The sequence below is a fragment of the Balaenoptera physalus genome (genome assembly GCF_965194825.1).
Source record: "Balaenoptera physalus genome assembly, chromosome: 10".
Classification (NCBI taxonomy): Eukaryota; Metazoa; Chordata; class Mammalia; order Artiodactyla; family Balaenopteridae; genus Balaenoptera; species Balaenoptera physalus.
This window is the reverse complement of record NC_138889.1, coordinates 90,751,564-90,779,228: the sequence shown is the minus strand read 5'-3', so window position 1 is coordinate 90,779,228 and position 27,665 is coordinate 90,751,564. Positions and strand designations below refer to the sequence as shown.

At 47.6% G+C, this 27,665-nt stretch overlaps 1 protein-coding gene across 3 annotated transcripts in view; it reads right to left on the bottom strand.

Annotated features, from left to right (window-relative positions):
* Positions 1 to 6,267: 6,267 nt before the first annotated feature.
* LDLRAD3 (low density lipoprotein receptor class A domain containing 3) overlaps positions 6,268 to 27,665 on the bottom strand; it is a 252,658-nt gene continuing 231,260 nt past the window's right edge. For all 3 annotated transcript variants that reach the window (XM_082410561.1, XM_082410562.1, XM_082410563.1), the window contains 2 exons: positions 11,127 to 11,472; positions 6,268 to 9,348 (listed from right to left, as the gene is read on the bottom strand). In XM_082410561.1, the coding sequence (XP_082266687.1) occupies positions 9,111 to 9,348; positions 11,127 to 11,472 (584 nt within the window). In that variant the 3' untranslated portion in view covers positions 6,268 to 9,110. The remainder of the gene's footprint in view (positions 9,349 to 11,126; positions 11,473 to 27,665) is intronic.

Here is a 27,665-nt window from a genome sequence, read left to right as displayed (position 1 = left end):
GGAACGGAGGTTCCGTCGGAACGGGGCAGCTGCTCCTCAGCTCTGGCTAATCTGACACGTGGGCAGGGAGCCGGGCAGGGAGCCCAACGCTGCTCTACCTCCTGGCTCTTTAAAAGAAGCCAGGCATCCAGATATTTATGTGAAATCTCCTGAACTTTAACCGTTGGCAACAGATTCAAATAATACGAGTCTGCAAGCTGGTTGAAATCTATCTCGGGGTTGGATGCCACCCTTGGGCTGCTGGTTTGCGAACTCTGTTTGAACCCAGAGGCGAGGGCCAAAGATAACATCAAGATGTCAGTTTTAATAGGAGATGCCCAGAAAACTTTCCAAGTACTGTACTCCCAGGACTCCCAGGAAAGAATGATAAGAAAAACATAGCTATTAACTAAAATCAAAATGAGAGTCTTGTATTACATTCTACTTCCCAATCTAAGCCCTCAGATCTTCCAGTGGGAGAGTCGGGACTGCAGATTAAACTCCGCGGGCACTCAGACACCCCGCCTGTCCAAGGAGTGGGAAGAGCTCTGCCTCTAAAACTCATTAACCAGGGAATGGGGGGGAGGGGAGGACAGAGCGAGAGGGGCAAAGAGGACAGGGGAGGATGAGGGGAAATGGGTAGGAGGGAGAGAGGATTTTCGGCCTTTCCTCAAGGCCGACTCCTCCTTCTGGAATCTCTGAAATGCCGGTTCCCAGTTGGAGCAATCGGTTCTCTGGCTGATGTGGCCCAATTATATTTTTACTTGGTTTGACTCTTACCTAGTAAATTTGCTCTTGTGAGCAGGGTGTCAGGAAGCAGGAGAGAGGGAAACCATGGAGAGGGGCCTGGAAGCCTGACACTTTTCCATCTTTTCTATTCTAACTCATTTGGTTTGACAGCCTAATCAGTGGTCCACCTACTGGCATTTCTCTCAGGGCAGGAGATGAGCATCTTATTCCCATCTTCACGAAGTTGCTTACCCAACACCCCCCAACTGTCCCTTTATGAGTCTCCCTGGGACCCAAAGTGGGCAGTAGAAAGTTCTGTTCAGGGTCAACACAGATCATCAGTAAAAGTCACTCCGACGCCATGCATTTCTATTTCCCAGCACAAGTTGTCCAAACAGCGTATCAGAGATTACACTAAATAATAGAATCATTCCAGTTTTGAAAACTATGAACTCCAATTATCAGATACACCTAGAAAAATTAAAGGTCAAAGATGAAATTCCCCTTTCTCATTAAATACAAAGAAATCAAGGTCCAATACTCATTGAGTCTCATTTGCTACATGACAAGAACCCTTTCACTGGGGGGAGAGAGTATCTGTTCTGGAAACCACTGCATGAACCAAGATCACGGTCCCCGGGTGGGCTGGGTGCCTGTTGTCTCCACTCTCATCTCAGGCCGGGAACCGTGCTTCCTGGAATCCCCTTCCCTGTGTGGTTCGAGGGGCCAGTGTGTCAATGAAAGGAGCTCGCGTGAGATTTGAAGGCGGAAAGGCAGCGAGTCGCCACTCTGCCCTGGGGTGATTCACCACAAGACGCTGAGTCCTCTCCATGAGCTAAGTCACTGCTGTGCCATCTTTGACTTACTGTAGTGCCTTCTTGGTCACCTCGCAAGCTCTCCGTTCTCCATTTGCCCCACGCTCAGGCTGGCGTCGTTGGTAACCGTGTCTGGGATCCTCCTGCTGTAGCCTTCCAGGCGTCACTCCACCAGCTCTTCCTACATCAGTGTAAGCCCTAATTTCCATCTTCAAACCTTTATTCCTGCAATAGTCGTAGGGGCTCTGACTGATCCCAGCTGATGCACTGGGCAAACACAAACAACACTTTCATGAAGAGCCACTTATCGGATCGAAGCCAAGCCAGCAACTGGGGTCAAGACACTCACATTCAGTCATTTCCCGGTAACTGATTCCAACTGGAGGGATGAGTTATTTAAACGGTTTATTTTTCACTTACAAGGAAGCCAACCCCTTCTTCTCTTTCTATAACACCCCGATAACTCATTTTCCTGCTTGAACGAGGTGTCAGTTCCTCATCTCTGAACTGGGGCTGCCATCCTCTCCAAACAGGATCTGTGGTCCTAGGAAGTTTCTAGGCACATCTGCATGCCCTTAGCTGATTCACAGACTAGCACACGAGGGACACACTCCAAGCTGAAGGTCTGGCTCAAGTTCCTTTGCAAAAGAGTCACACTTCGGGCTTCCCTGGTGGCGCAGTGGTTGAGAGTCTGCCTGCCAATGCAGGGGACACGGGTTCGAGCCCTGGTCTGGGAAGATCCCACATGCCGCGGAGCAACTGGGCCCGTGAGCCACAACTACTGAGCCTGAGCGTCTGGAGCCTCTGCTCCGCAACAAGAGAGGCCGCGATAGTGAGAGGCCCGTGCACCGCGATGAAGAGTGGCCCCCACTCGCCGCAACTGGAGAAAGCCCTCACACAGAAACGAAGACCCAACACAGCCAAAAATAAAAATAATAAATAACTAATAAATAAAATTAAAAAAAAAAAAGTCACACTTCATGCAGGGTCACATGGTGGGCTTGTGTTCAAGTACCACCTCAATCCCTAGGTCCTCTTCTGCACATTCCAGTGTATTATTTCTTAAACTGACTCACCTCCTGACTCATGGATAACATTTGCATTGGTCCAAATTAAGTTTTCATACCATACTTTTTGAATATATTCCTCAATGCTCCTTCCCAAGGTCCTATGTGCTTCTTTGGTCTAGGAATCCCTCAATGTCATTTGGGTGGTAACTATATCTTGGTCCAGATAGAGCTCTGGTATGTCTTAATTCTGGGAGTCTTGACTACAGTGGCTACAACTGAGTCCCAAAGATGACAATTCTAAGTGGATTTTAATTCCTGACGGTTCTCTGATACGGAAGAGTATCTGGAGATGGGTGTTCCAGGCAGAGGGAATGGCAAGAGCAAATGTCCTGAGCTGGGAGTGTGCCTGGTGGGTTCAAGAGTCAGCAAGGTGGCCCAGACTTGGAGCAGACTTGAGGGAGAGGGGGAGATTAGCAGAAGATGAGGCTAGATAGGTACTGGAGAGTCAATGGTGTGGGATCCAGGAGACCATGATTTTGACTTTTATCTTGAGTGACTTGACAGTTACTCAAGCATTCTGAGAATTGGCTGAAGGGGGGCAACCTAGAAGAGAGATGATGAGAGCCATGTGGGGCTAAGAAATTGTGTCTCCAGAGGAACCACATAGATCTGACATAGAAGTTGTCACTGATCCTGGACTTTAAATCTGATTAGATGGGATGGTTGGGTTTCTTCTTTCAGGAGGGGTGAAGGTATCCTATGTGTGAAAAGAAGAGTATAAACATATAATTGGTGGCCGGTGCCAAAATCCACTTCTGGTTCTTCCGGGACACATAGCCAATTTACCTGCCCAGCCTCCCTTCAAGGTAGGTGCGGCTATGGGACTGGCCAGGCTACGGGCAATGGAATTTGAGTGGAGGGGTGCGTGCTACTTCCATGCATGGCCCATAAACACTGCCCATTTTTGCTCCTTTGTTGCCTTTTCCTCTGCTGGCTCACAGGGATGATTCACCAGGGTGAACCTGAAAGCCAAGTATAGCCAAATGCTGCCTGGCACTGGAATTTAGCATGAATGACCCTCATTCAGAACACAAGCCCTGCCCAGCTGAGGCAACAGTCATATTAAAATAAATAAGCTTCCCCTAATATTGCATCCCAGTCCCCCATGGTCATGCCTTTAAGCCCCAAATCTGAAGGGAATTCAGCCCCTCAGGTCTTGTGAGCCCAGCTGCCCTAGAATTTCCAAGGGGTGTTTATCTAAGGGACTGATGCATTCTACCTCTTGGGGTAGATAAAAGAATTAATTGTGGAAAGCCTAGTTAACAGCATGCATGGTTGAATCTAAGTCTTTGGGCAGCTTGACAAGGGTGATAGATAGGAATGCATCTCTGATCCACCAACTTAAAAATCCTATGTGGGTTGGGGGTGACTCTTGGTGGGTAATTCACCCATTTCAATACTTTCAGTGGTTTAGGGACAGTTCTAGAACCCACGAGTGAGTTCAGGTTTCAAGGTAGAATTCCTCTTCTATGGCTTTATCCATGTTACTGTGACCTACCCTCCATGACCATCTCATAAAAAGCACACCTAACCCAAGCCCCAAATGCCTGCAGCTTGAAACTGACCTTGCCACCTAGGTTTAAGGAAAGGCTGTTGAGTCTCCTGACATGTTCACTGTAACATTGCCTCTGCTCCTTTCAGACCTGGCTATGTTGCCTAAAGCTTGTGGTTGCAGGATATCTTCGTACGTATATTAGACATTGTGCCAGCCAGTTGTGGGTCCTATTCCCTGGTGAGACTCTATACTACCAGACCCTTCCATGTGAGAATTGTCCCTCTCCTACTCCATGTAGTTCTGGTGGGGCTGTCAATCAATCAAGAGTTCCCACCTACAACAGTGGCCACAGGACCAACGATGACCAATCACAGTCCACTGGAGGGAGTTCCCACTGGTTCTCAGAGAGAATCTCGTTTTCTTAGATCATGAACCTGGATCTTCTGGGACCCTCTTTTCCACCACGTTTTGTAAAGCCATGAAGTCACCGCTTTACACAGGTAAAGCAGGACTCAGAAGCTGGAGGGGGCAAAACAGGTTCCTAATGACAGCTGTTGATCAACTGGAGCCAGCCCTGCCCAAAATCATTTTCCATACCCTTGAACACGGTTGCATGAGCCAATACATCTTCTAAAATTTAACACATTCAGCTTGTATGAGTGGGATTCCTTATAACTATCACTTACAATTGGGGGTTCTATTAATGTTCCCATTCACTTGTTTAACTATAAGATGTCAAGGGAGTCTGCATATTTTCTTACTGGATACATTTCTTTTCCTTATGGACATGTATCACACATCCACTGCAGCCATCAGAAGCTCCTTCTTTCTTATACAGTTCATTCTTTGAATCTACTGCCTTGCCTGAGGATAGCAAGTTAAATGGAGAAGATGAACAATATCTCCCAGATCATTTAACCCCATGAACTTTTCTCTAAAAGGCAGACTGTTGTGTTATCACCTTAGAGAATCCCTACTGAGAGTAGATTTTGAACAAGACCTTTGCATTCAACCCACTGTTTAGGACCTCACTGGGAATGCCTCTGCTCATCGTAACCCTGTATTTCCTTATTCACTGGAAAAGTGCCAATAGGGTCAATTAAAATGAATTTCACAGGTCCTTGAACTGCCTGCTTCCTAAGTTCTTCCAGTTTTAACTTTTTGGAGGTTGGTGTCATTTTAAGGGTTCCAATATTCCAGGCCAGCCATTAACACACCATTTCTTTTCTACAATGCCCTTAGCTTCGGATCCATGAGCACCATGTGGGAATGATCCTTTAGGCCAGGGGTTGGCAAATGACAAAGCCAGATCCAGCCCATTTTGGTAGTTATTGGAACACAGGCACACCCATGCATTTACGTATTGTCCATGGCGGTTTTTGTAGTTGCTACAGAAACCATATGGCTGCAAAGCCAAAAATTATTTATTATCAGACCCTTTACACAAAAAGTTTACTGATCTCTGCTCTAGATTAGCATTTCTCGATTGTTTCCTCATCCTAGTACCACAAAAAATGGTACTCTGAGAGAAAAAGGAATTAATATCTTGACAAGCCTTTGGGCATATTGTTTGCGAAAGTCTACTCTAGACCACTTGGGGCAGGACATGACCTGGTATATACTTGGGATAGCACTATCTGATAGCTTAGTCTTCTTTTTGACATATCTGGGTACCAGTACATGATCTACATCTTGGTTCTGTAGGTCCTATGTTTTGATTCCCATGTAGATTTTAATTTTGGTCAAGGCCAAGGTTACTTTTGTTCATGGGTGGTGGTGGTGGTGACCTCCTGGGCACGCTGACTTCCTGTGCAACTGTCCCTGCAGCATAAAACGAGACTTGTAAGAGCACAAAGATGCTCCCATCACTGGTGGGACCAACGGGAGCCATTTGCGGTTCAAAACTAATTACCAACATACCTGTGCCTGAGTTAGAGCGTGCCCCTGAATATGTGGTCAGAATCTGTTCCAGTTATCACAGCCACTTGCTCCTTTCCTTCAAGCAGTGCCACAGTGAAGTCACTATGGGCAGAGAGGGCATAGTTAATGACCATATTCTGAACTGACATCCCAGGGCCCTTGATATGAACGGGTGTCCATGGAATACTTACCTCTGTATTCCAACCACACCAACTGTGGAATCCTTAAACGCCCACCATATTTTGAGGTCCCATCAATATTCTCTCACCTTTTCTCATTTTATTAGGGCATACATTCATTGCAGAAGCCACGACAGAAGTGGCTGTCCACTCTTTATATCGCCATAGAGAAGAAAAGGGGGTTAAGGACCATTCACACCAACAGAAAGAATGAAACTGCAAGTTTATTTGAAAGTATAAAATTAAAAAAAAAACCTAATCAAAAAACAAACAGCAACCACACACAACCTTTCCAGTTTACATCAACTTTGAATGTCACACACAATTTATTTACCACTTGCTTGCACTTTTTTAAAATGTCAATTTCAAAGTAGAAGGAGTTGAGGGCAGGTGATAATGATTATAGCTGAACGATTTTAATGCTAAAATAAAAAGGACTCGCTGATCTCATTTGAGAAAAGAGAGCAGGGATGGTTTTCTGATTGGCATAGATTTAGGCCATGTATAAAAAAAAATCCTGGTTGGAATGAGTTAAAAAATAATGCTGGCCACTTATTTGCTATTTTGAGTAAGGGAAAAAAACAAAACCAAAAACCCCTGCAGCTTTGGTGTCCTATTTATATCTTTTTAAAAACAGCCATTTAAAAAAATCAAATCTATGATAAAAACATCCCTGTGTTTGTTTTAAAAAACAACATTAATGGGCTCTCCTTATGCTACTAAGGCCATTCGTCTTTCCTAAGATGCCTGGAAGCTGAAAAGCACGTGAGATTAATTCATCACACGATTAATTAAAATTAGAATCCTTTCCTCTAAACAACTTCCAGAGCACCAGAAAGAAGCAGGGGCCACCAAAGGGAGAAAAGAAGCCACTCTGGCTCACAGGAGATGAAATATTCAGCTAGAGTTCCTCACATACTCTGGCTGCCACCAGAAGTTCTTTCTTCACTGGATTACTCAGAAAATAACTCACGTTATTTTAAAAATGAAAGATGTAAGCAACTATGTTCCTTTTCTTAACTTAAAAAAAAAAAAAATCACCAAGTGGCTAGCTTTCCTGTAACACACTTTGAATTTGGTTAAAAAAAAAAGTCTACAGAATAGGATCATTGAATGCCACTTCATCCCCCCTCCTGCAGGCTCCGTTTGAATAAGCATCAAAGAGGTTACTGACCACGTGGAAAGCAGCTCTGCATGGGTGACAGCTGCCCGGAGTGGCTCCACTTGTTTCCAGTTTTGTTCCCCCCCAGCCATTAGTGTGGTTTCTTGACGAATAACATCTACGTTTCCACCCATGACTTCCTGAGGGGGTTGGCACTGTGGCTGGCTGGGCACAGAGAAAGCGGAAAGCTACCATAAACACAGAGACTATGAACCGAGGGAGAAAGGCGTCCCTCTTTCTGCATCCTTCAAGAACTCGATAAATAATAACTCAAAGTGCAACAACGCACAGACGCCTGGCACACAGGTCAGTCTGGGGGGACTTGTTATTAGCGCTCAGCGGGACAAAGGCACGATCTCCTTTTGCATCTTTGCTTGGACCTCACTAATGGAAAAACAAACAAACAAAAGACAGCTTTCCTATACACATATAAATAGTCCCTTAACTAGAAGGGAAAAAACAAACACACTGTTTCAAATGCATTTCTAAGAGATTTAAAAAAAAAAAAAGTCCGAATGGCAAATCTTGACTCCAAACTATTATCCATGTCTCTCAGAGGAGAAACTATGGGATGCTCGGAGAGTCCTGACCCTCACTCTGATTCTAGCCCTAACCCTAAATTGCAGCGCTGGAATCTGGGCCTTGGGAAGGGGAATGAGTGCAGCCCAGGAATCCAGGCTCTCTCGGGGGAGGTACTGAATTAGGTTTTCACGTTGAGTTAGGACCTACAGTGTTCTCAAGTCCAAATGCACAGGTAAAATGACTTCTGAGTGTCAGGGGGACTTAGGGGGCGAGTGCTGAAGCTGCAGGAATGGGCAAGGCAGGCTGGGTGTGGCTTACAGGGACCAAGGGCCAGATCAGATTTCTGGGCAACTCAGGTTTAGTACTCATCCCTTGTTTACGGGCAGGTCACAGCTGGGAGGGAGACAATCCAGAAACCAGGGAAAGGACTGTGGACCAAAGCAGACCCAGGATCTTGGCAGCCTGTATTTTAGGAGCTGAGAACTCAGATAAACTCATGGTGGGGCTCCCTGCCTGTTCTGGGATGAGGCTGATGATATATGATGCTGGAGAAAGCTCTCAAAACGAGGATTCTCGGACAAATTTTTAAATCCAGACTCTATCCGGACCTGATGGTTTCAGAGTCCTTCCGAAAACCAAAATGACACTGTTGACTTCTGAAGGGCGTGACTCACGGCAACAGTGTTCTTTGGCCCCGACCCAGAGCAATGAACAGCCTAGTGCAAGGCGGGTTCTGATGTTACCCTGGATTCTCTCCAGAGTGGCCATCCGATGACAGCCTCCCGGTAGGATCATCCAACCCAAATCTCCAAATGGAGCTCTAAGGAAGCAGCCCACAGAGAATTTGGTCCAGTGTCCTCTGCCCTTCTGAACACCCCATACGGCACAAACACTGCTTTCTCAAGGGCTACCTAAGTACCGCACTCTCCGGCCACCTACTCAGCAAGATTCCAGCAGTAACAGAATGCTGTGGAAAGTGAGGCTGTGATCCTGGGCCCCGAAGGAAGAGTAACTGCCCAGAAAAGATGCACGTACATAGGTCAACTGAGAGGCCAGAACAGTGGCAGGTCGCCCTCCAAAGAACATCCCTGAAACCTGGGGAAGGAGGTGAACGGAGAGACAGCTGACACCCCACACCACTCCTTGGGGCATCCCCAGGAGCTTCCCATGAGCGCAAGTTGTTAGGATGGTAACAAGTCAGGGCAGATGAACCCATATGGACTTTGGAAGAGCTGGATTTTATACTTCTTCGGTGCCCTGGCTGGGTGCAGAGTCCCTAGGCTCCGTGGTGCCTTCCTGTGGGCCAGGCTGCCCCGGGCTGTGGCCCGTGTCTTCCATACTCAGGAGGCTGCTGGCTGCCTGGGAACTGGTGCTGTTGGCGCTGCCAGACCGGGAGCGGTAAGGGGGCAGGTCGGCTTGGTTCAGAGACTCGGTGTCTGAAGAGTAGGGCGGCGGAGGGAGGTCGTACCATGCGGGTCTGCGATGGAGAGAGCAGGATGGGGCGGGGTGGGGGGAAGGGGGGGAGAGGAGGGGGAAGAGAAAACATTAGGAGCCCAGGCACGGCAGGCAATGCCAACTTCTGCCCTTTTCTGAGTGGATGCTGACATCAGGAATGAGATTTTCCTTCCAAGGAGAAAGGCAATCCAAGGACTAGGAAAACCAGTGATTTGTAAGAAGACGAAAGGAACAGATAAAAGGTCAGCATGCTCTGCCTGGCTTGTGCTGACTGGACAGTGCCAAAACCACAACCTTTGGTAGGGAGAATTCTAAATACTCCCTGGCTCATCCTGGGTGGTTTGGCAGGGATTCACCTGGCCTGGTGTCTTGATAGAGCCCCTGACAGTCCACAGAACTGGGGGTCCTTACTGAAAGCCAGCTCTTCCCGGCTGTGCGGACTTGGGTAAGTGAGAAGATATCCTCTCAAACCCTCAGTCTCCCTGTCTATAGAAGGGAGTAATAATGACACCTTGCTTGCAATGAAATAACTTAAAAGACATTTTATTTTCCAGCTCTCATTTATGGAAGGCTTACTACAAGTCAGGCACTGCACCACCTACCTTATATCCCTTATATAATGCTCACAAGAATGCTAGGAGAGAGCCATTACTTTCATGCCCATTGTACTGGGGAGAAAACTGAGGCAAAGGGGCATTAAATGACTTGCACAGGATCACAACTAGTAAGCAGCAGTGCTAGGATTTGAACCCAGGAATTCTGTCTCCAGATGCAGCAGTTTTAACCTTGCTCTACATTGGATGGTCCAAATGAGTGAGGTCTTGTGTTCTTACGCTTATTTGCGAAGATGTCCTTAAGCACCGCTCCTTGGAGCTTTGTTTATCTTTTATGAGGAAGGAAAAGGAAAGTTAAATAATAGAAGAGCTGCCACCGGAGAGGGTTCAAGGAGGAGCCCAGTTGGCCCGGGAACACTGCCTGCAAAATGCCTCGTGCCACACATGGTGAATCCCGGGCTCAGTGGAAGAGGGACGCTGAGCGGGGTCCCTGCAGGGCAGGGGATGCTGAGAACCAAGGGGGACTCAGGTAGCTCTAGTCCCGGGACTTCAAAGTGGGTTCTTTGGGTACCTTGGAGGTCACCAAAGGAGAGACGAAGGCTGAGCAGGCAGGAATGAGGTCCACTACCGGCTCCAACTACAGAACTCTGGGTTTTAACTTTATATTTTGGGGTTCCTTGTACAGCTCCACCTGTGATGAAGGTTCTACTGCTTACCAAAGCTTGAGAGTTCTCTATGCCACCTCCTTTATTTTATAGATGAAGCCAAGCAAAGTTAAGGAACTTATTTATTCACTCATTCATTCACTCACTCATCCATTCATTCATTCAAATAGGAACCAAACCTCGAGTATATACTGGGCACTGTTCTGCAGTAGCAGGTGAATGCCCAGAGCTGGTCAGGGTCCTGGATGTGTGTCCGTGTGGCACTACCAGGGAGGAGGAGGGATCTGAACTGGCCAGGATCCTAGCGGTATGTCTTCAGATGAGTAACTTAAAAATCTCAGTTTTCTCATCTGTAAAACTGAGGCACATATAGAACCTCCCTCGGTGAGTGGCTGTGAGGACTGAATGCGATGATACACGTGAATCGTTTTGCAAAGACTCAGTAGAAGTCGAAAGCTGCCACCGCCTTTGCAGCTGAATGCAGGCTCCTGGCAAGACCAGGATCCCAGGCACGTGCACGTGTACGCCCGCCCCTGCGTGGGATGACCTCCCTCCCCGAGTCTCTCTCAGCCAGCACGCACCTTTGGTCCAGCAGGGCCTCTGAGTAGGAGGGCGGGGAGCCCACTTCCGACGCGTTCTGCTCGGCTTGGCTGGCCACGTACTGGATGCCATTGTTTACGTTGTAGGTGACGTTGCAGCGGTGAGGGTGGTCCAGGACCACCAGGCGGGAAAGCAGCACGGGGTGCTGCAGCCGGTGCACCGGCAGCGTCATGAGGTTGTTGCGCTTCCGCTGGTGGTGCAGGACCAGAGCCAGCAGGGCCACGACCAGCACAAAGATGACGGAGCTGCCGATGATGGCATAGGTGATGCTGGGATAGTACACGAGCTGGTTCTCCGAGGTCACGAACACCTGCCCGCTGCCTGGTTCTGAGAAGCCCCAGAGGCGAGAGAAAAGGAGAGAGGTTACCAAGTTGGCGCACCCATCTGCTGCGAAGTCAGTCCCAGGACGGGAGTGCAAATGTTCGCAGGAGCACGGTTCCCGATAGCCACAAAGTGGAAACCACCCCAATGTCCACGGATCGGTGAATGGATAAACAAAATGTGGGCTGCCCATACAACGGAATATAATCTGGCCGTAAAAAGTACTGGTGCACGCTACAACATGGATGAGCCTCAAAAACGTGCTAAGCAGGCTTCCCTGGTGGCACAGTGGTTGAGAGTCTGTCTGCCAATGCAGGGGACGCAGGTTCGAGCCCTGATCCGGGAAGATCCCACATGCCGTGGAGCAACTGGGCCCGTGAGCCACAGCTACTGAGCCTGCGCGTCTGGAGCCTGTGCTCTACAACAAGAGAGGCCGCGACAGTGAGAGGCCCGCGCACAGCGATGAAGAGTGGCCCCCGCTCGCCGCAACTAGAGAGAGCCCGTGTGCAGAAACGAAGACCCAATACAGCCAAAAATAAATAAATAAATAAAATTCAAAGTACGTTTAGAAAAAAAAAAAAGTGCTAAGCAAGATAAGCCAGACACAAGAGACCACACGGTGTATGATTCTATTTATATATGTCCAGGAAAGGCAAATTTGTAGAGACAAAAAGTCGATAATGGTTGCCAGGGGCCGGGGGTGGGAATGGGGATTCACTGGTGATGGGCATCAGGGATCTTGCTGGGGCGATGCGAATGTTCTGAAACTGGACGTGGTGATGGCTGAACAAATTGACATTTACTAAAACTCACTGAGTTGTACAGTCAAAATGGGCAAATTTTATGTCATGTAAATTATACCTCAATAAAGTTGTTAAAAAAAATCAGCCCCAGGAAATATAATATCCAGGGAACAGGAGTGATAGTTACAGTGACAGAAATCAGTTTTTCTCTGGAAATTTATCATATCACATACATGAGGAACACTGGCTAGTGTGTCTGGGGTTCCTTATGTCGGCAAAGTATTTATTTAATGCCCGGCCTTTGCCAAGCTTTCGAGATGGAGAGCCAGCAGAGCACAGGCTGAAATCATGGACTCTGGAGCCAGACTAGGTTCAAACTCAAGCTATTCAGCTGACTGGCTGTGTGCCCTCTGGGAAGTGGTCAACCTCTCTGTGCTGTAATTTCCTCATCTGTGAAATGGGGATGATATTAGTCCCCACCTCACTGGGCTGTCGTGAGCATGAAACGAGTGAATAATTATCAAGCACTTAGGACAACAGCTGACACACTGCGGGTGTTCAAGACATACAAATATGTGCTTTATCACAGCTACTTGCCTCACAGCAACTCCGCGAAGTAGGTGCTCTAACTGCCTTCTTTTTAAGATGAAGAAAGGGAGGCTTGGAGAGCTTGGGTCCCTTCGCTGGGGTCCCAGGGTTAGGAGGTAAGGGACTGTGCCTGATTTGAGCCCTGTGGTCTGACTTCAGAGCCTTGCCTCTGACACTGCCCTGCAGCCCCCTACCAAGACCAGCTAGGCAATCGGCAGGCATTTCCTCAGAGGCCCTAGGACGAGGCCTGGTACACGCCCCAGCCCTGCAGGCTGCCGGTCCCCTCCTCTCCACGTGTACTAAGGAGCCACACTTTAAACACTCAGGGGAGAGGCTTCCCCGCCAGCAGGACACACCTGGCAATGGTGGCCAGGCCCAGGGGCACAGGACACCAGAGTGGCCCCTCCTCCTAGAAAGTTGGGGACCCCTCTTCTTTACGGAAGATCCACAACTACCCACAGCTGTGGCCCAGCTGCAAAAATAATCTAAATGCAGCCTAAGTGAGCAAGTCTGCGACCACACCCTGTGCCCGTTCAACTTCTGAAGCAGTGAAGAGGTTTCAGTGGGTTGACAGCGGCCAATGTGTAGACGTGAAGTGGCAGCACCGTCCACTGGCTGCTCGGGTCCCGGGCCCCTCATCACTAGATTGCACATGGTCTGTTCACCATGGATCTCCAGTGAGTAGGATGGTGTGTGGCACAGAGTCGACACTCAATAAATGCATCCAACTCAACGGAAAAAATATCTGTGTATTCACACACCCTGGTAAGGTAGGTGTTATTATTAGTTTATTATTCCTGTTTTTCAGATGAGCAAATTTACTCAGGGGTGAATTAAGTTGTCTAAGTGCACAGAAGAACTAAGCAGAGGAGTAAGAACGAGAACCCAGATATTTCTCCTTCAAAAATCCACGTGCTGTGAAACACACCATCTCCCCTCCTTTCCCGACACAAACAGTTCCTGATTCCCCACATCATCCTAATCCGACACAAAGAAAGATCTTCCCCCTCAAGCTCCAGGCCGTGTTAATTTTCATTCCAGTCACTCAGACATGGACTAAAGGCTATGAAGATTCTCCAAGTTCCTGTCGGTCACTGTTTCAATGATGAACTGTACAGAAAGAAGCAAGCAAGATCCCAGAGGAGAGGCAGAAGCGTGCTGCCGACGGTTACGGGAGAAAGGCAGTTCTGGATTTTTCTGGAGACAATGAGCTGTCACCCAGAGGTTCTGCGGGAGTTCTGTCTGCTCTCAGCTTAGATAATTAAAAGCTGGGTGGGAGCCTCTGGGTGTGTGTGTGTGTGTGTGTATACACACATATACCATATCTTCTTTATCCATTCTTTCATCTGTCAATGGGTTGTTTCCATATCTTGGCTACTGTAAATAGTGCTTCAATGAACATAGGGGGTGCATATATCTTTTCGAACTAGTGTTTTTGTTTTCTTTGGATAAATACCCAGAAGTGGAATTGCTGGACCACATGGTATTTCTATTTTAAATTTTTGAGGAGCCTCCATACCGTTTTCCACAGTGACTGTACCAACTTGTGTTCCCACTGACAGTACACAAGGATTCCCTTTTCTTTCTTTATTGTGGTAAAATACATATGCAACATGAAGTTTGCAATTTTAACCAGTTTTAGGTGAGCAGCTCAGCTCATGAAGTACATTCACATTGTTGTGGAACTACCACCGCTTTCCACCTCCAGGATTTTTCATCATCCCAAACTAATGATGCGAATTCTTAGTGTTCACATCCTTTCCTTTATCCTCTGGACCAGAGGGAGAGGCTGGGAGAATCCCCTTTTGGGAGGCAGAGTCGGATAGAGGATAAGAACCGAATGAGTTCCTTTCCAGAGAGATGTACTTCTTAAGAGAAAAATGTGGATGGATTTTCACATGGAAAACAAATGGGTCCAGAGATTTTAAAACACTGACTTCCATATAACCACTTGAGGTTTTAAGAATCCAAGAGGGAGCTCTTAATGAATGGAATGTAAAATGCTTGCAGGCGAGAATCGGTGATCACATTCGCTTGAGCAACTATGATGTTACATAACTCAGGGGTGCCTGGTCTCTTTTCTGCTCTGTGTGTAAAATGTCATTTTGTATTAATTCATTAACTAGACTCACTTTTCTTAAGAGCTTGATGAGCCCGCTGGCCCAATTACTAATATCAGAGTTGCATGGGACCTGAGTTCCAAGTGCATAATCCACGGATAATGAAGTTTCCATTTATTCTGGCTGTCCCTCAAACTAATGCCCTCACGCTCCACTGTCAAACAGCTTGAATTCCCGTCCTGTATCTGCAGCTTCTACTGCATTCATTCCAGGCAATCTGGTTACCACCGGGGACCACTGTGCTCTCAGAGCTTCCGGGAGCTCTGGCTGCTGCCCGTGGCGGAGCAGGCTGTGCTCCAGGGCTGCTCGTCACCTCAGTCATCACAGATCTGTGGAGTTATCACGACAGTTTTAGAGCAGATGGTGAACATCCTGAGGAGGAGGGCCTTCTTCTAATTCACACAGAGGTGCTATCTGGACTGACAGAAGCACTAAACCAAGTGACACCTGTGACTTGGGGTTCCTTCGCTTCTAAAAGATTCCCTCCTCCAGATGCAAATTACATTCCCCGCAGGATACGATTATTCACCTCTCAGACTGGGCAAAGGCGAAGTCTGAGTTCACATTTTGCTGGCCAGGACTTGGAAAAACAGGTATAATTATTCACGCATGGCTGGTGGGAGGGTAAATTGGTACAATCCAGGGTGGTGACGGGGTTAACAATATAGATCAAAATAACAAACATACATTAACAATACATATCAAAATAGAAAAAGTACATATCCTTTGAGCCAGTCATTCCACTCTTAGGAATCTAACAGATAGATATACTCACACAAATGAGAAGTAACTCTTTAATACAAGTATTCATGGAAGCATTGTTCGCAATAGCACATATATCAGGAAAGATCTAAATGTCCATCAATTGCAGCCTGGCTAAATAAATTATGGTGCACCCAGACAGTACCACACCTATTTAAGAAACTAGGGCAGCTCTACATATACTGATGTGAAACAGTCTGAAAGATACCGTGATAAGCTGAACAACAACAACAAAAAGTCCAGTAGAGAATGTTCTGAGTATTTCTAGAAGGACACACAGACCTGGTACGACTGGGAGAGAAGAGAGGCAAGAGGGAGACGTATTTTTCATTGTTTACTCTTTTCTACCTTGTATTATTTGTACTGTTTTATCCAGTCAAAAAATAAGCATCTTGTCTCTTCCTCTGGCTTTGCCTAGGCTGATGTGAGTAGAGGTTTCCTCACTGTTTTCCTTCCTTCTCTCCCTGTAGTGTGAGGGCTCCTGGGGGAGTTTTACTGCCACTCACTCACTCGGACCCCTCCCTGAGTCCAGCATTCCTGTTCTAGAAGGTTCACTGCCCTGTTCAAATGGACGCCTTACCATTCTCCTGAAAGCTCAACTGCCTCTTTAAAAAATTTATTTAAAAAATTTATTTTTGGGCTTCCCTGGTGGGTCAGTGGTTGACAGTCTGCCTGCCAATGCAGGGGACACGGGTTCGAGCCCTGCTCTGGGAAGATCCCACATGCCGCGGAGCAACTAAGCCCGTGAGCCACAACTACTGAGCCTGCGCGTCTGGAGCCTGTGCTCCGCAACAAGAGAGGCCGCGATAGTGAGAGGCCCGCGCACTGCGATGAAGAGTGGCCCCCGCTCGCCGCAACTGGAGAAAGCCCTCGCACAGAAACGAAGACCCAACACAGCCATAAATAAATAAATAAATAAATAAATAAAATAAACCCAAAGTTAAAAAAAAAAAAAACCTGTCATCTTTAAAAAAAAAAAAAATTATTTTTAAAATTGACTTTTCTCAGAGTAAATATTTTTAAAAGTCAGGTTTAGTGAGGTATAATCGATACACAATAAAACTTACCCTTTTAAAATGTACAATTAGATGAGTTGTAACCAAATGTAACAGTTGCATAAGCACCACTACAAGCAAGATATCAAACATTTCCATCCCTCCTGTCATTTACAGCCACTTGGGAATCACTGATCTCTTTTTTGTCCAAATAGATTCATCTTTTCCAGAAAGTCAGGTAAGGGAATCATTTAGTAAGTAGCCTATTGTGTGTGGCTTCTTTCACTCGGCATAACGCTTCTGAGATGCACCAAGGTTTCTCTGAGTATTACTATTTCATTCCTTTAGACCGTTGAGCAGTATTCATTGTTTGGATGCAACACAATTTATTTATCCATCCACCAGTTAAGGGAGGGAAGTGGTTGTTTCCAGTTTCTGGAATGCATATCTTTGTGCTGACATATATTTTCCTATTTTGGCGGGTATATACCTAGGGGCAGGCTGCTGGGTCGTATGGGAAGTGTATGCTTAATTTATAAAAAACTATCACACTGTTTTTCAAGGTGGCTATAGCACTTGGCCTTCTCCCAGTTGCATCCTCACAGCATGTAACATAGCTAGGCTTTTCAATTGCAGCCATGCTCACAGGTGCATAGTGGTATCTCACTGAGGTTTTAAGTTGCACTTCCCAATGACTAATGATGTCGAGTATCTGTTCATGTGCTGATTTGCCATCTGTGTATCTTCTTTGGTGAAACACCTATTTAAATCTCTTCCCCATTTTAGAATTGGGTTGTCTGACTACTTATTATTGAGTAGTAAGAGTCCTTTAGATGTTCTGGGAGACAAGTTCTTTTCCAGATGTGTGTCTTGCAAATATTTTCTCCCAGACTGTGGCTTGGCTTTTCATCTACTTTACAGTGTCTTTTTGAAGATAAGTGTTAACATTTTTTTATGAAGGCCGTTGTATTCATTATTTCTCTCATGGTTTGTGCTTTCTGTATTCTATCTAAGAAATCTTTGCCTAGGAGACGTTTTATAGTTTTAGGTCTTACATTTATAACTATGATCCATTGCAAGTTAATTTCTGTTTATGGTACAATGTGAAGTTCAATGTCCTTTTTCCCCCTCCCTTTGGATATCCAATTGTTCCAGTACCATTTGTTGAAAAGCCTATCCTTTTTTATTGAATTACCTTGGCACCTTTGTTGAAAATCAATTGCACATACAAGGCTGGGTCTATTTCTAAATGATCTATTCTGCTTGATTGAGCTACATGCCAATCCTTATGCCAGTAATTGTGTTGAGAACTACAGCTTTATAGCAAGTCTCAAAATCAGGTAATGTGAGCCCTGCATGCTTTCTTTTCTTCCAAATTGAATTTTTCTGATTACAAAAATATATTAGAATTAAAATTTAAAGTAATATAGAAATGCTCATGACAGACAACCTCTCCCTCCCCCCTTACACCTACTAGAAAAAAAATAGTTCACAGTTTGGTGGAGACTAGGGGTTGGCAAATTTTCTGTCAAGGGTCAGATAGTAAATATTTTGTGATCTGTGTGCCATACGGTTTCAGCTACAACCACTCAACTCTGCCTCTGTAGTGCAAAAGCAGTTACAAATAGTACGTCAATGAATGAGTGTATTTGTGTCCCAAACTTGATTAAAAAAGACAGTCAGCCAGACCAACCGCTGAGAAACTATCATTTCATAGATTTCTCCAAGCCATTGTTTATCTTCTCTTATTTTGAGAATTATGTTTGTATTACATGCATGTAGGTGACCATGCATTAGATTTTAACAAGGAAAAAATTTTCAGGAATGTATTAACTTCAGATTAATAATCCTTCAGGAAGAGAGATAATAGTTCTTAAAACTTCCAGCTAAGGCAGAGAAAACAATTATTACATTTTACAATTGATTTCATTGTAAGTGTTCTTTTAATTCAGTTTCAGGAAGATCTTATTTCTTGATATCTTTTATGTGTAAAAATGCCTGAATATCTTCATTAAGCCTGAATAACCATGTAACTATACATAATTTTCATAGATCCAAAGTTATTTTAAAAAATCATCTAGATATCGCTTCAAAAACTGTAGCGTCAAATAAAATGCAAGATTAAAAACAAAAAACCAATCAAACAAAAAACAGGCAGCAGATCAGATTCAGCCCACTGGCCATAGTTTGCTGACCCGCTAAGTATAGATCCCACAAAACTCTTCTTTGTGTATGTACACACCTGCTTTTCTTCATGCTGTACAGACGTTTCTACAAATGGACATCTTCCTCACTCACGCACACCTTTGTGAAGGAGCTATGTATTATTCCACTACATAGGCACATCACAATTTATTTCACCAATTCCCTACTGATGTACATTTTGGTTGCTTTTTTTTTTTTTTTTTTTTTTTTGGCGCTCTGACAAACAATGCTACAACAACATTCAGGCAGACCAACCAGACCATGAGAGCCATGAGGCGAGAGCCAGGCTTGCTGGTCTACTTCTATACTCAGTGCCCAACACAGAGGTTGAATAAATTAGTCTGTGGTCACTGGTGCAACGATTTCTTAGGATGGACTGCGTTTCCCTGGCCATCTAGTCTCCAGGGCTGTCTTGAACGCTCTCCTTTTCTCTGTCCACACTGAGCCACCAAGCGTGGTCAACTGCTGCTGTGCAGTGCTTCTCTAGCCTCTGCTTCTGGTCTCCATCAGGCCCAGGCCAGGAAGAGAAACGTCGTTGTGGTCTTACTATCTTTAGTCGCTTTGTCCTCTAATCCTTCTGCAATACTCTCATCAGATTGAACACAACCCAGCTCTGTCACTGTGTCATTCTTATAAAATTCTTCAGATCCAGGACCCTGAATGGCTCACATCACCCTCCCCAGCCACGCATTCAGGCTCTGCAGCCTTCCCCACCTTGGCTTCCCAGTACCAACCCCCAGAGGATGTGGGGAGAGAAGTCCAGAGTTGGAGTGTTGCATTGCTATTTGCTTTGTGACCTGTTGCCCACTCCTGATTTGAAAGAAATAATAATACAACTAATACTAACAACCACCATCCATGTTTGCTGTGAACTCAAAAACAGAGTAATAATCATCATGATATCATCATAATGATTATCATTGCAGCTCTCATCCTATCAGCAATATCTTATGTGTTTACACATATGACCTCTGATTTTGTAATCCTTAAACCATCTGCAGTGAGTTGAATGGTGTCCCCCCAAAAGATATGTCTACTAGGAACCTCAGAATGTGACCTTATTTGGAATAAGGATCTCTGAAGATATAATTAAGGTAAAGATCTTGAGATGAATTAGGGTGGACTCTCAGAGTGTCCTTATGAGGGACAGAAAAGGAGAAGACCCAGAAACAGACAAGGGAAAAGGCCATAAGGAGATGGAAGCAGAGATTGGAATCTTGCAGCCCCCAAGCCAAGGAACACCAAGAATTGCAGGCAGCCAGCAGAAGCGAGGAGAGAGACGTGATTCTCTCTCAGAGCCTCCACAAAGAATCAACCCTGCCAGTACCTGCATTTTGGACTTCTGGTCTCCAGAATTGTGAGAAAATTAATTTCTGTTGTTTTAAGCCACTGAAGTAGCAGCAGTTTGTTTTGGCAGCCCTGGGAACCAAAGACACCATCCTGTGAAGTAGACCATTATTTTACAGAGGAGGAAATGGGGAAGCAGGGAGGTTAAGTCACTTGCCCAAGTCCTCCATGCACCTGGGTTATGATCAACAGCTTTGTTAGAGCTAATTAGAGAGGGAACAGGGAGAAACCCAGCCAGTCTCGTTCCAGGATCCCTGCTCTTCAAGTATGACTTTCTTTCATGTTCACCCCTGTCTCCCACCATGAAGAGGAGTTCCTGGTGGGCAAAGGCCGGGCTCTCCCCTTCTTGGAGCCCTACTCAGGGCCAAATGCAGCCTTGTAAGTACAGTAGGTATTCCACACATATTTTTTGATATCTGTAAACTGACTTTGAAACACAGTAATTCACAATCTCTCCATTTACAGAAAGAGTCAAACATTGAATAAGAAGATGAGGGCAACCTTGAAGCTGAGGCATGAGAACCGGGCCCCCTACTGCTGATATTCATCCTGTATGCATGATCTCACTTCAACCTTATGACAATCCTTTTTTACAGATGGGGAAACTGAAGCCCAGAGAGGTTAAGTAACTTCCTGAAGGTCACAAAGCAAACAAGTGGTACAACTAGTATTTGTGCCCAGGAGTCTGATGCCAGAAGTCACCACCCTGTCCCAGGTAGTTCTATATGCCCTCCCCTCCCCTTTCCCGCTTGTCCTGTCCAGTTGTCACCCACCTTATTGCTCTTGGATAAGCGATAAGTCATTGCTTATCGAAGCAATGAGCAATGATAAGCAATGGAGTCATTGCTCCAATAACTCCAATGACTCTGATCAATATATTTTGAAATGTCTTCTGTGAGATGTAAGAGGTATTTCATGACAAAGTGTACCTCGGTCAAAGAGGTATGAGAAAAAGTGGATTAGACGAATTAAACCACTTTCTTTGTAGCTGTTCAGAGTGCAGGCTCTGGAACCAAACTGTCTAGATTCAATCCTTGGCTTTGCCACTTACTGGCTGTGTGACCTAGGACAAGTTACTCTACCTCCTGTGCCTCAAAATCCTCATCCGTGAAACGGGATAATAGTAGAATTCACCCCCACAGGGTTATTTTATGGATAAAAAGAGAAAATACATTAAAAAAAAGAGTTTAGAACTTTGGCACATAGTAAATACTCAACAAAGCCTAGATATTATTAATAGCTATCATTATGGGACTTTTCAGAGCCTTTACCAGGTAAATGCGTACTGTGATGCTTCCTGAGATGATGTGGCTATTTCACCAACCCTGGTGCTTTGCTGAGATGGACAGAACATACGTCACATTCCGGAAGTTGTCTTTCCATAGATCACGGGGGCATCCCTGGCCTTTGGGTAAGCTGTTGGAGGAAGCTCTGCCGCTGTCGCTGCGAACTGAAGAGGCAGGAGGTGAGGAGCAACTGCCTAGCGCCCCTCCTCCTCTGTGCAGCACAGGCACCTGCCTCCCAGGCCACCCCCAGTTGTGGGCCAGCATCCCCATCACTGACTGAAGTCGGCCAAGCACCAGGAGCCTCGGACTGTGCAGCAGTTCCTGCGTGTGAAATGAGAGACTCCCTCCATTGGGAGGGTGGTCCGACACCCTGCCATCGTGACACCTGACAAAACCCAGTAGGCAGGAGCTGATCCTGTTCAAATGCGCAAAGAGCCCAAGGCTGCCCTGGGTCTGTTCTCCGGATCCTCGAGTTCACTGCGGCCCCTGCATAATGAGTTCCTCGGTGCTCCATCTGTCTGGTAAAGTGTTTCGGTCCCAGCGCTGACAGGACAGAGTCCTCAAGGGGGAGCTCAGGATACATCTGATCCCAAGCAGGACTCTGACCACCAGCCCCAGTCCTAATGCCCACGTCTGGCACCCTCCACCGCTGCCGCCCTCGTCCCAGCCACGGCACCTCTGCCCTGCCCCCACTCTTGCTCTCCAGTCTCCCTGCCCTTAGCTGCAGGGTGCTCTTTCTAAAACCTTAAATTCATTCGCTCACGTCACTCCTCTGCTCAAAACCCTCCAGTGGCTTCCCACAAAGTCCTCACCATATCCTCCCCAGTCCTAAAGAATCTTGCCTCTGATACCACTCCGACCTTCACTCCTGCCCCTCTCTGGCTCCTTCTGCTGAAGACCCACCGGCCTTCCTGCTGTGGTTTCAGGACATACCAAGCACGTGCCTGCCCCAGGGCCTTTGCCCTTGCTGTGTCCTCTGCCCGGGCATCTGCATCACTCACACCCTATCCCACTCAAGTCTCTGCTCCTAGGTGAGTGTCATGGGGCCGCTTCCTGGGCCACTGCCATCCCTCCCCAACTCCTACCCTGCTTTATCTGTCTTCACAGCACTGGTGACCACCTGTCATTGTTCAGTGTATTTGTACCAAATCATCTCTTTCCTACTGGAATGTAAGTCTGTGTGGGCACCCCCGGATTCCGCTCACTCATCGCTGTATCCCCCAAACCCAATGTGGTGCTCTGGAAGGACGTGTTGGAGGAAGTGGGCAGAGCCTACAGAGCTCTGTGGCTCTGTAAGTCTCGGTCTCAGTGCATTGCAGACCGCCAGAAGCAGTTGCATCTTTCACGTGAGACTAAGCGCCCTATGCACCAAGTGCTTCACGGTTATGATCTCAGTTAACTCCACAGGTGAGAAGCAAGGTCACTCACCCCACGTCACACAGCCAGGAAGTGAGAGCTGAGATGCAAGCCCAGGTTCGTACAGTCACACCGAGAGCTATACAAGGTGCGAGGACAGGTGCCACTCAACAAGTCTGCTGAGGCAATCTGCTCCGTGCAACGTGCAACCTCCCCCAGGGCTGAAACAGTCACATTGTTATTGGATGGGCAGCTGGCTGAGCTTGGGATTACAGAGAAGACCCACGTTTGTTGTAAAAAACAACAACAACAACAAAAAAAAACACAGTCCCATCCTTCTAGAATCTTCCTTCTCACAAATTAAATGGGGGCAATATAACCTTTTTCCAGAATCATCTCGAGACCCACCACGTCACAGGGGTGGGAGCGTGGCGCCTCCTCTCCCAAAGTGGCTGAGAGGTGCCCTGACCCGACCCTGCCCCTGCTCACAGCCCTTCCTGAACTTTCTACTTGCCAAGGGTAAGGTCCCAACTCCTCATGACGATCCTTGGAGCTCTGCCCCACGCGGCTCCTCCCTCGTCCTGCGCTGTTCTTCCTGCTTCCCTCTCCCCGCTCTCCCACTTGCCGGCCACGCCAGCCTAGATAAGCTTCTCGCGGTTCTGCAGACACACCCGCAATTTCCCGCCGAGCCCCTACTGCCTGTGAAAGCTGGGTCCCAACGCCTCCTGGTTTAAGAGGGGGGACAGAAAGAGTTTAATGAAGGGACAGTGGGAAGCTGTTCCCAGCCTCGGGCCTGAGAGGGTGAGGGTGTGGCTTCTGGAATCGGGTGGGACCCGATGGGAGCTGAGGCCTTTGGGGGAGGAATGCGCCCTTCGCCGATCTGTGGCCTGCAGACAGGGAGCTGGGGCGACAGATACGCTGACCTTTTGTTTTCTACCCTCCAACCTCTTGCTGATGCTTCCTCCTGGCCGAACCCACCCAGAGCCAGAGGGAAAGGAGGTTCGGTCGGTGCAGCCCAGAGGGTCAGCGGTGCAGGCGGGGAGGAGGAGTGTGGAGACTGGCTGGTGAGAACATCCAGTGCGGGGGTGGGGGGGGCCCTGCTCCTCGGCTGCGACCCTCCCCCTCCTTCCCTGTCTCAGCCTGCAAACCCTACCAGACTCCCAGCCCGCACTCAAACGCCACTACTCTCGTGAAGCCTTCCACTGTCCCCTCTGTTGGGATGAAAGGGTTCCTTCCTGTGCTCTCCTCACAAGCTGTCCCCTCTGCTGGACCCCAGTGACATGCTTCTTTATACCACGCTTGACAACACGCAGGAGGCGAGGGGGCGGAGGCGGCAGAGGGACCACCCGCTGCCCTCTGGCCCCGTGCTGGGCAGCGCCGCAGGCCGTGCTCACGCCCCACGCAGGGAAACGCTTTCCTTCCGTGCTGGCGGTCACGCCCACCTGACCCTGACCTGGTAATGGACCAAAGCAACCAAGCGAGAAAGCCAAGGCTATCTATGCAGAGCTCACTGTAGCAAGGGAGTGAGCCACCATCGCCTGCATTCTGGCAGAGACTCCGAGGAAGGCAGAGGAGTGGGAGAGCATACAGTGGACAAAAGGGAGGGATTCGGGTGTGCTCTGACCAGAGGCTACCGGCCCAGGGAAGCCGGCGGCGGGCGGACCAGGAGCGGGGCATCGGATGTGAACAGCCGGGGAGGGGGCGGGGAGCACATTTCGCTTTCTCTGGTTGGTCCTAAGCTGGAAATGGGGACAAAAATTGGGGAAGCTGTCAGTTACTAATCAAGTCTTGGATGTTTGGGGTCCATTGTTACGAGGGTTATTGTTTGGCTTCCTGGGCTGGCTGTTGGAGGTTGGGGTGGGAGTTCTGCTTTTACACATGGTCTGGCCACTGCCCGTCTGTATATTCAGTTTCTCACTGACCATCCAACCCATGTCCCCAGGTCTGGCCCAAATCCCACCTCTGCTTGAGTCCCCCTGCTGCCCTGGGCCTGTCTATTGCTCATCCTCCTCACTTGTAAAGTAAGGGCGATAAACATCCAGCGTGCAGCGTCTCTGTGGAGCTTAGAGCTGACGCAGGTGAAGTCCGTGCCTTGGAGCGGCGAGGCTGCTAAGGTCCTCAGGTACCTGACTGTTCTCCGAGGGAAGTGAGGTGTGGGTATGAGTGAGGACGGGTCCATCCAACGAACAACAGGTGGCGTGTGTGATGGTCAGCCGACATTTGGAAGTTTGATGGACAGGCTCAGAGTTCTGGTTCAGCCACAGACCCCATGAATGACGCTGGCCAATTTCCTGCACCTTTCTTTTTTTTTTTTTTTAAAGGTTTATCTGAACAAGGTCTTTCTCTCTTTTTTTTTTTTTTAATTTTTATTATTTATTTTATTTTTGGCTACATTGGGTCTTCGTTGCTGCGTGCAGGCTTTCTCTAGTTGCAGCGAGCGGGGGCTACTCTTCGTTGTGGTGCGCAGGCTTCTCACTGAGGTCGCTTCTCTTGTTGTGGAGCACGGGCTCTAGGCGCGCGGGCTTCAGTAGTTGTGGCTCGCGGGCTTAGTTGCTCCGCAGCATGTGGGATCTTCGCGGACCAGGGCTCGAACCCATGTCCCCCCCACTGGCAGGCGGATTAGTAACCACTGCATCACCAGGGAAGTCCTTCCTGCACCTTTCTAAGCCTCATCTGTAATGTCAGGATTAAAAACCTGCCCCACCACAGAGTTGATAAGAACATTAAAAACCGCTGTTTTAAATCTAAGCCAAGTGAACCAATTGTGAGCTGGATGCTCTGACTTCCTCTTGTCTGTGCAAAGACTCTAATCCCTTCACGCCTGAGCTGACTGGAGGAAAAGAGGAAATGATGCCCAGATGGAAGTAGGCAGAATAGCCAGGATTTTAGGGTAATGGAGGCTGAGGTCTTCCAAGTGTTGTGCTGAGAGTTAAGGAGGGATGTCTGGCTGGGGGCATGTTCATTTATCACTGAGAGCCCAGATAGGTGGTTGGACCTTGTGCTTATGGCTGGGGATGCCAGAACCAAAACAGCAGAGACCTGACCCTGGGGATGCTCAGGTGGGAGAGGCCCTGGGGCCCCTCTTCTCTCCAGGTTCCCCCAGGATCACCTCTACCAGCCTGTAGCCACGTCCTCTCAAACAGGGAAGCGTCCAGGAACTGTCTTGGCCATCGTAAGCCAAGGGCATCCCTATATCCACCTGTACTTTTCCTTGTTTCTTAAAAAACATCCCATAGGGCTGTTGTACCTTTGTGGATCTCCATTCCAAGCACATCTCCTGTCCCAATTTAGATGCGGATTGAAAAAGTTTAATTTAAAGGGCAGACTGGCAAATGACTGAATCAAAAGAGAACCACAAAAAGCCCACTGAACCATTGCCATGGCAACGCAAGTTTCTAAAATTAACCGAAAGGAGGGTGATGGGAAAATCCTCGCTGCCAGCCTGCCCAGCATCAGACGGACCACAGCAGGAGGCATCCTGGCCTGGAGCCAGAGGAAAATTAGAGAGGGGATCCATCTGCCAGGAGGGAACTAGGGCTCTAAGACCATTGAGAGCCAAGAGACGAGCGCATTAAGATTACATTCAAAACGGGAGAGAGGAAAAAAAGAGAAAGTTCTAAGACTGGAGATAGAATGAGTGGATATCTCCCTGGGAATTCTAGTGGTTCTTATTCCAAGAGACCCCAGGGGCTCTTGTCCTCCCCACCTCTCACATTTGCGCACCCTTGGGCAAAGGGGACAGGAGGTGTCCCTAAAAGGCCCTGCATTTTCAACAAATGCTATTGAGCCAGCCAGCTGTTAGCAGTAGCCCCTAATTTACAAGCTGCTCACCGCGAGGAGGGCGGGTTGGTAGGGAGGAAAGCCCCCCGTGATCCAGAGCTCTCAGAAGCCTGCCAAGAGCTGCTGTGCATGCTCAGAGCTGGTTCTCTGGCTCTGATGAGGAACAGCACCAAGGATCAGCCAGCGAGTGCGGTGGTGATGAATGGCCTCTTTGCTAAGAAACTGGCCCAGGGCAGTATCACACAATTGGCTGGAGGGTAAGGAACTTAATTGGCTATTTAAGGTGGAAAAGGGCTTTTTTAAAAAAAATAGAAATTCAGATTGCTACCAAAACTCAGTGATAAGGGTAAGTGGGAGCTAGGGCCTCTGTGGCATTTTTAGAACTCTGCTCAGTTGTGTGATGGCTTCACAAACGTCAACAGAAGAGTGCATGCAGTGAGGGGGGTACTGTAGTTCTATGCTACGTCTTCTACTGCAGACCACGAAAAGCAAAAGCCAATGGGAGCTGGCAGGGGAGAGGCGTGCGACATGGGGATCAATGTTCTAATCATTCTAACCATCAAAGGGGCCCCTCTCTCTTGTGTACAGAGTGCCTTCAGCCAACTCAGGCTCCTGCATATGACATCCTGGCGGCTCCTGCAGGCAACGTGCTTGAAATGGATATACGTGTCTCCTGGAGTTTGCTGAATAAGGAGGGCTGTACAGAATTACTGTTTCTATGGCGTACTGTATCCATGTACCTGGAGTGGTTGGTGGAAGCTGCAAAATTAAATGCTTAGCAGACATTCTTTGAACTCGATGGTCAGTTGGTTTCTGGTCTGGTGATAAAGCTTGGAGAGTTACAATACAATGGTTTATTGAGCCTGTAGTGTCAGCGGCCAGAGCGGAATACTGCTAACTCAAGTGGGGTGCTTTGATCAGTTTGTGAGTGCCGTAGAACCATAAACAGATAGCACTGCAGGGAAAAGCTAACCCTAAAAACTGGGGAGAGGAGAATTCTGAGGCATGCCACAGTTG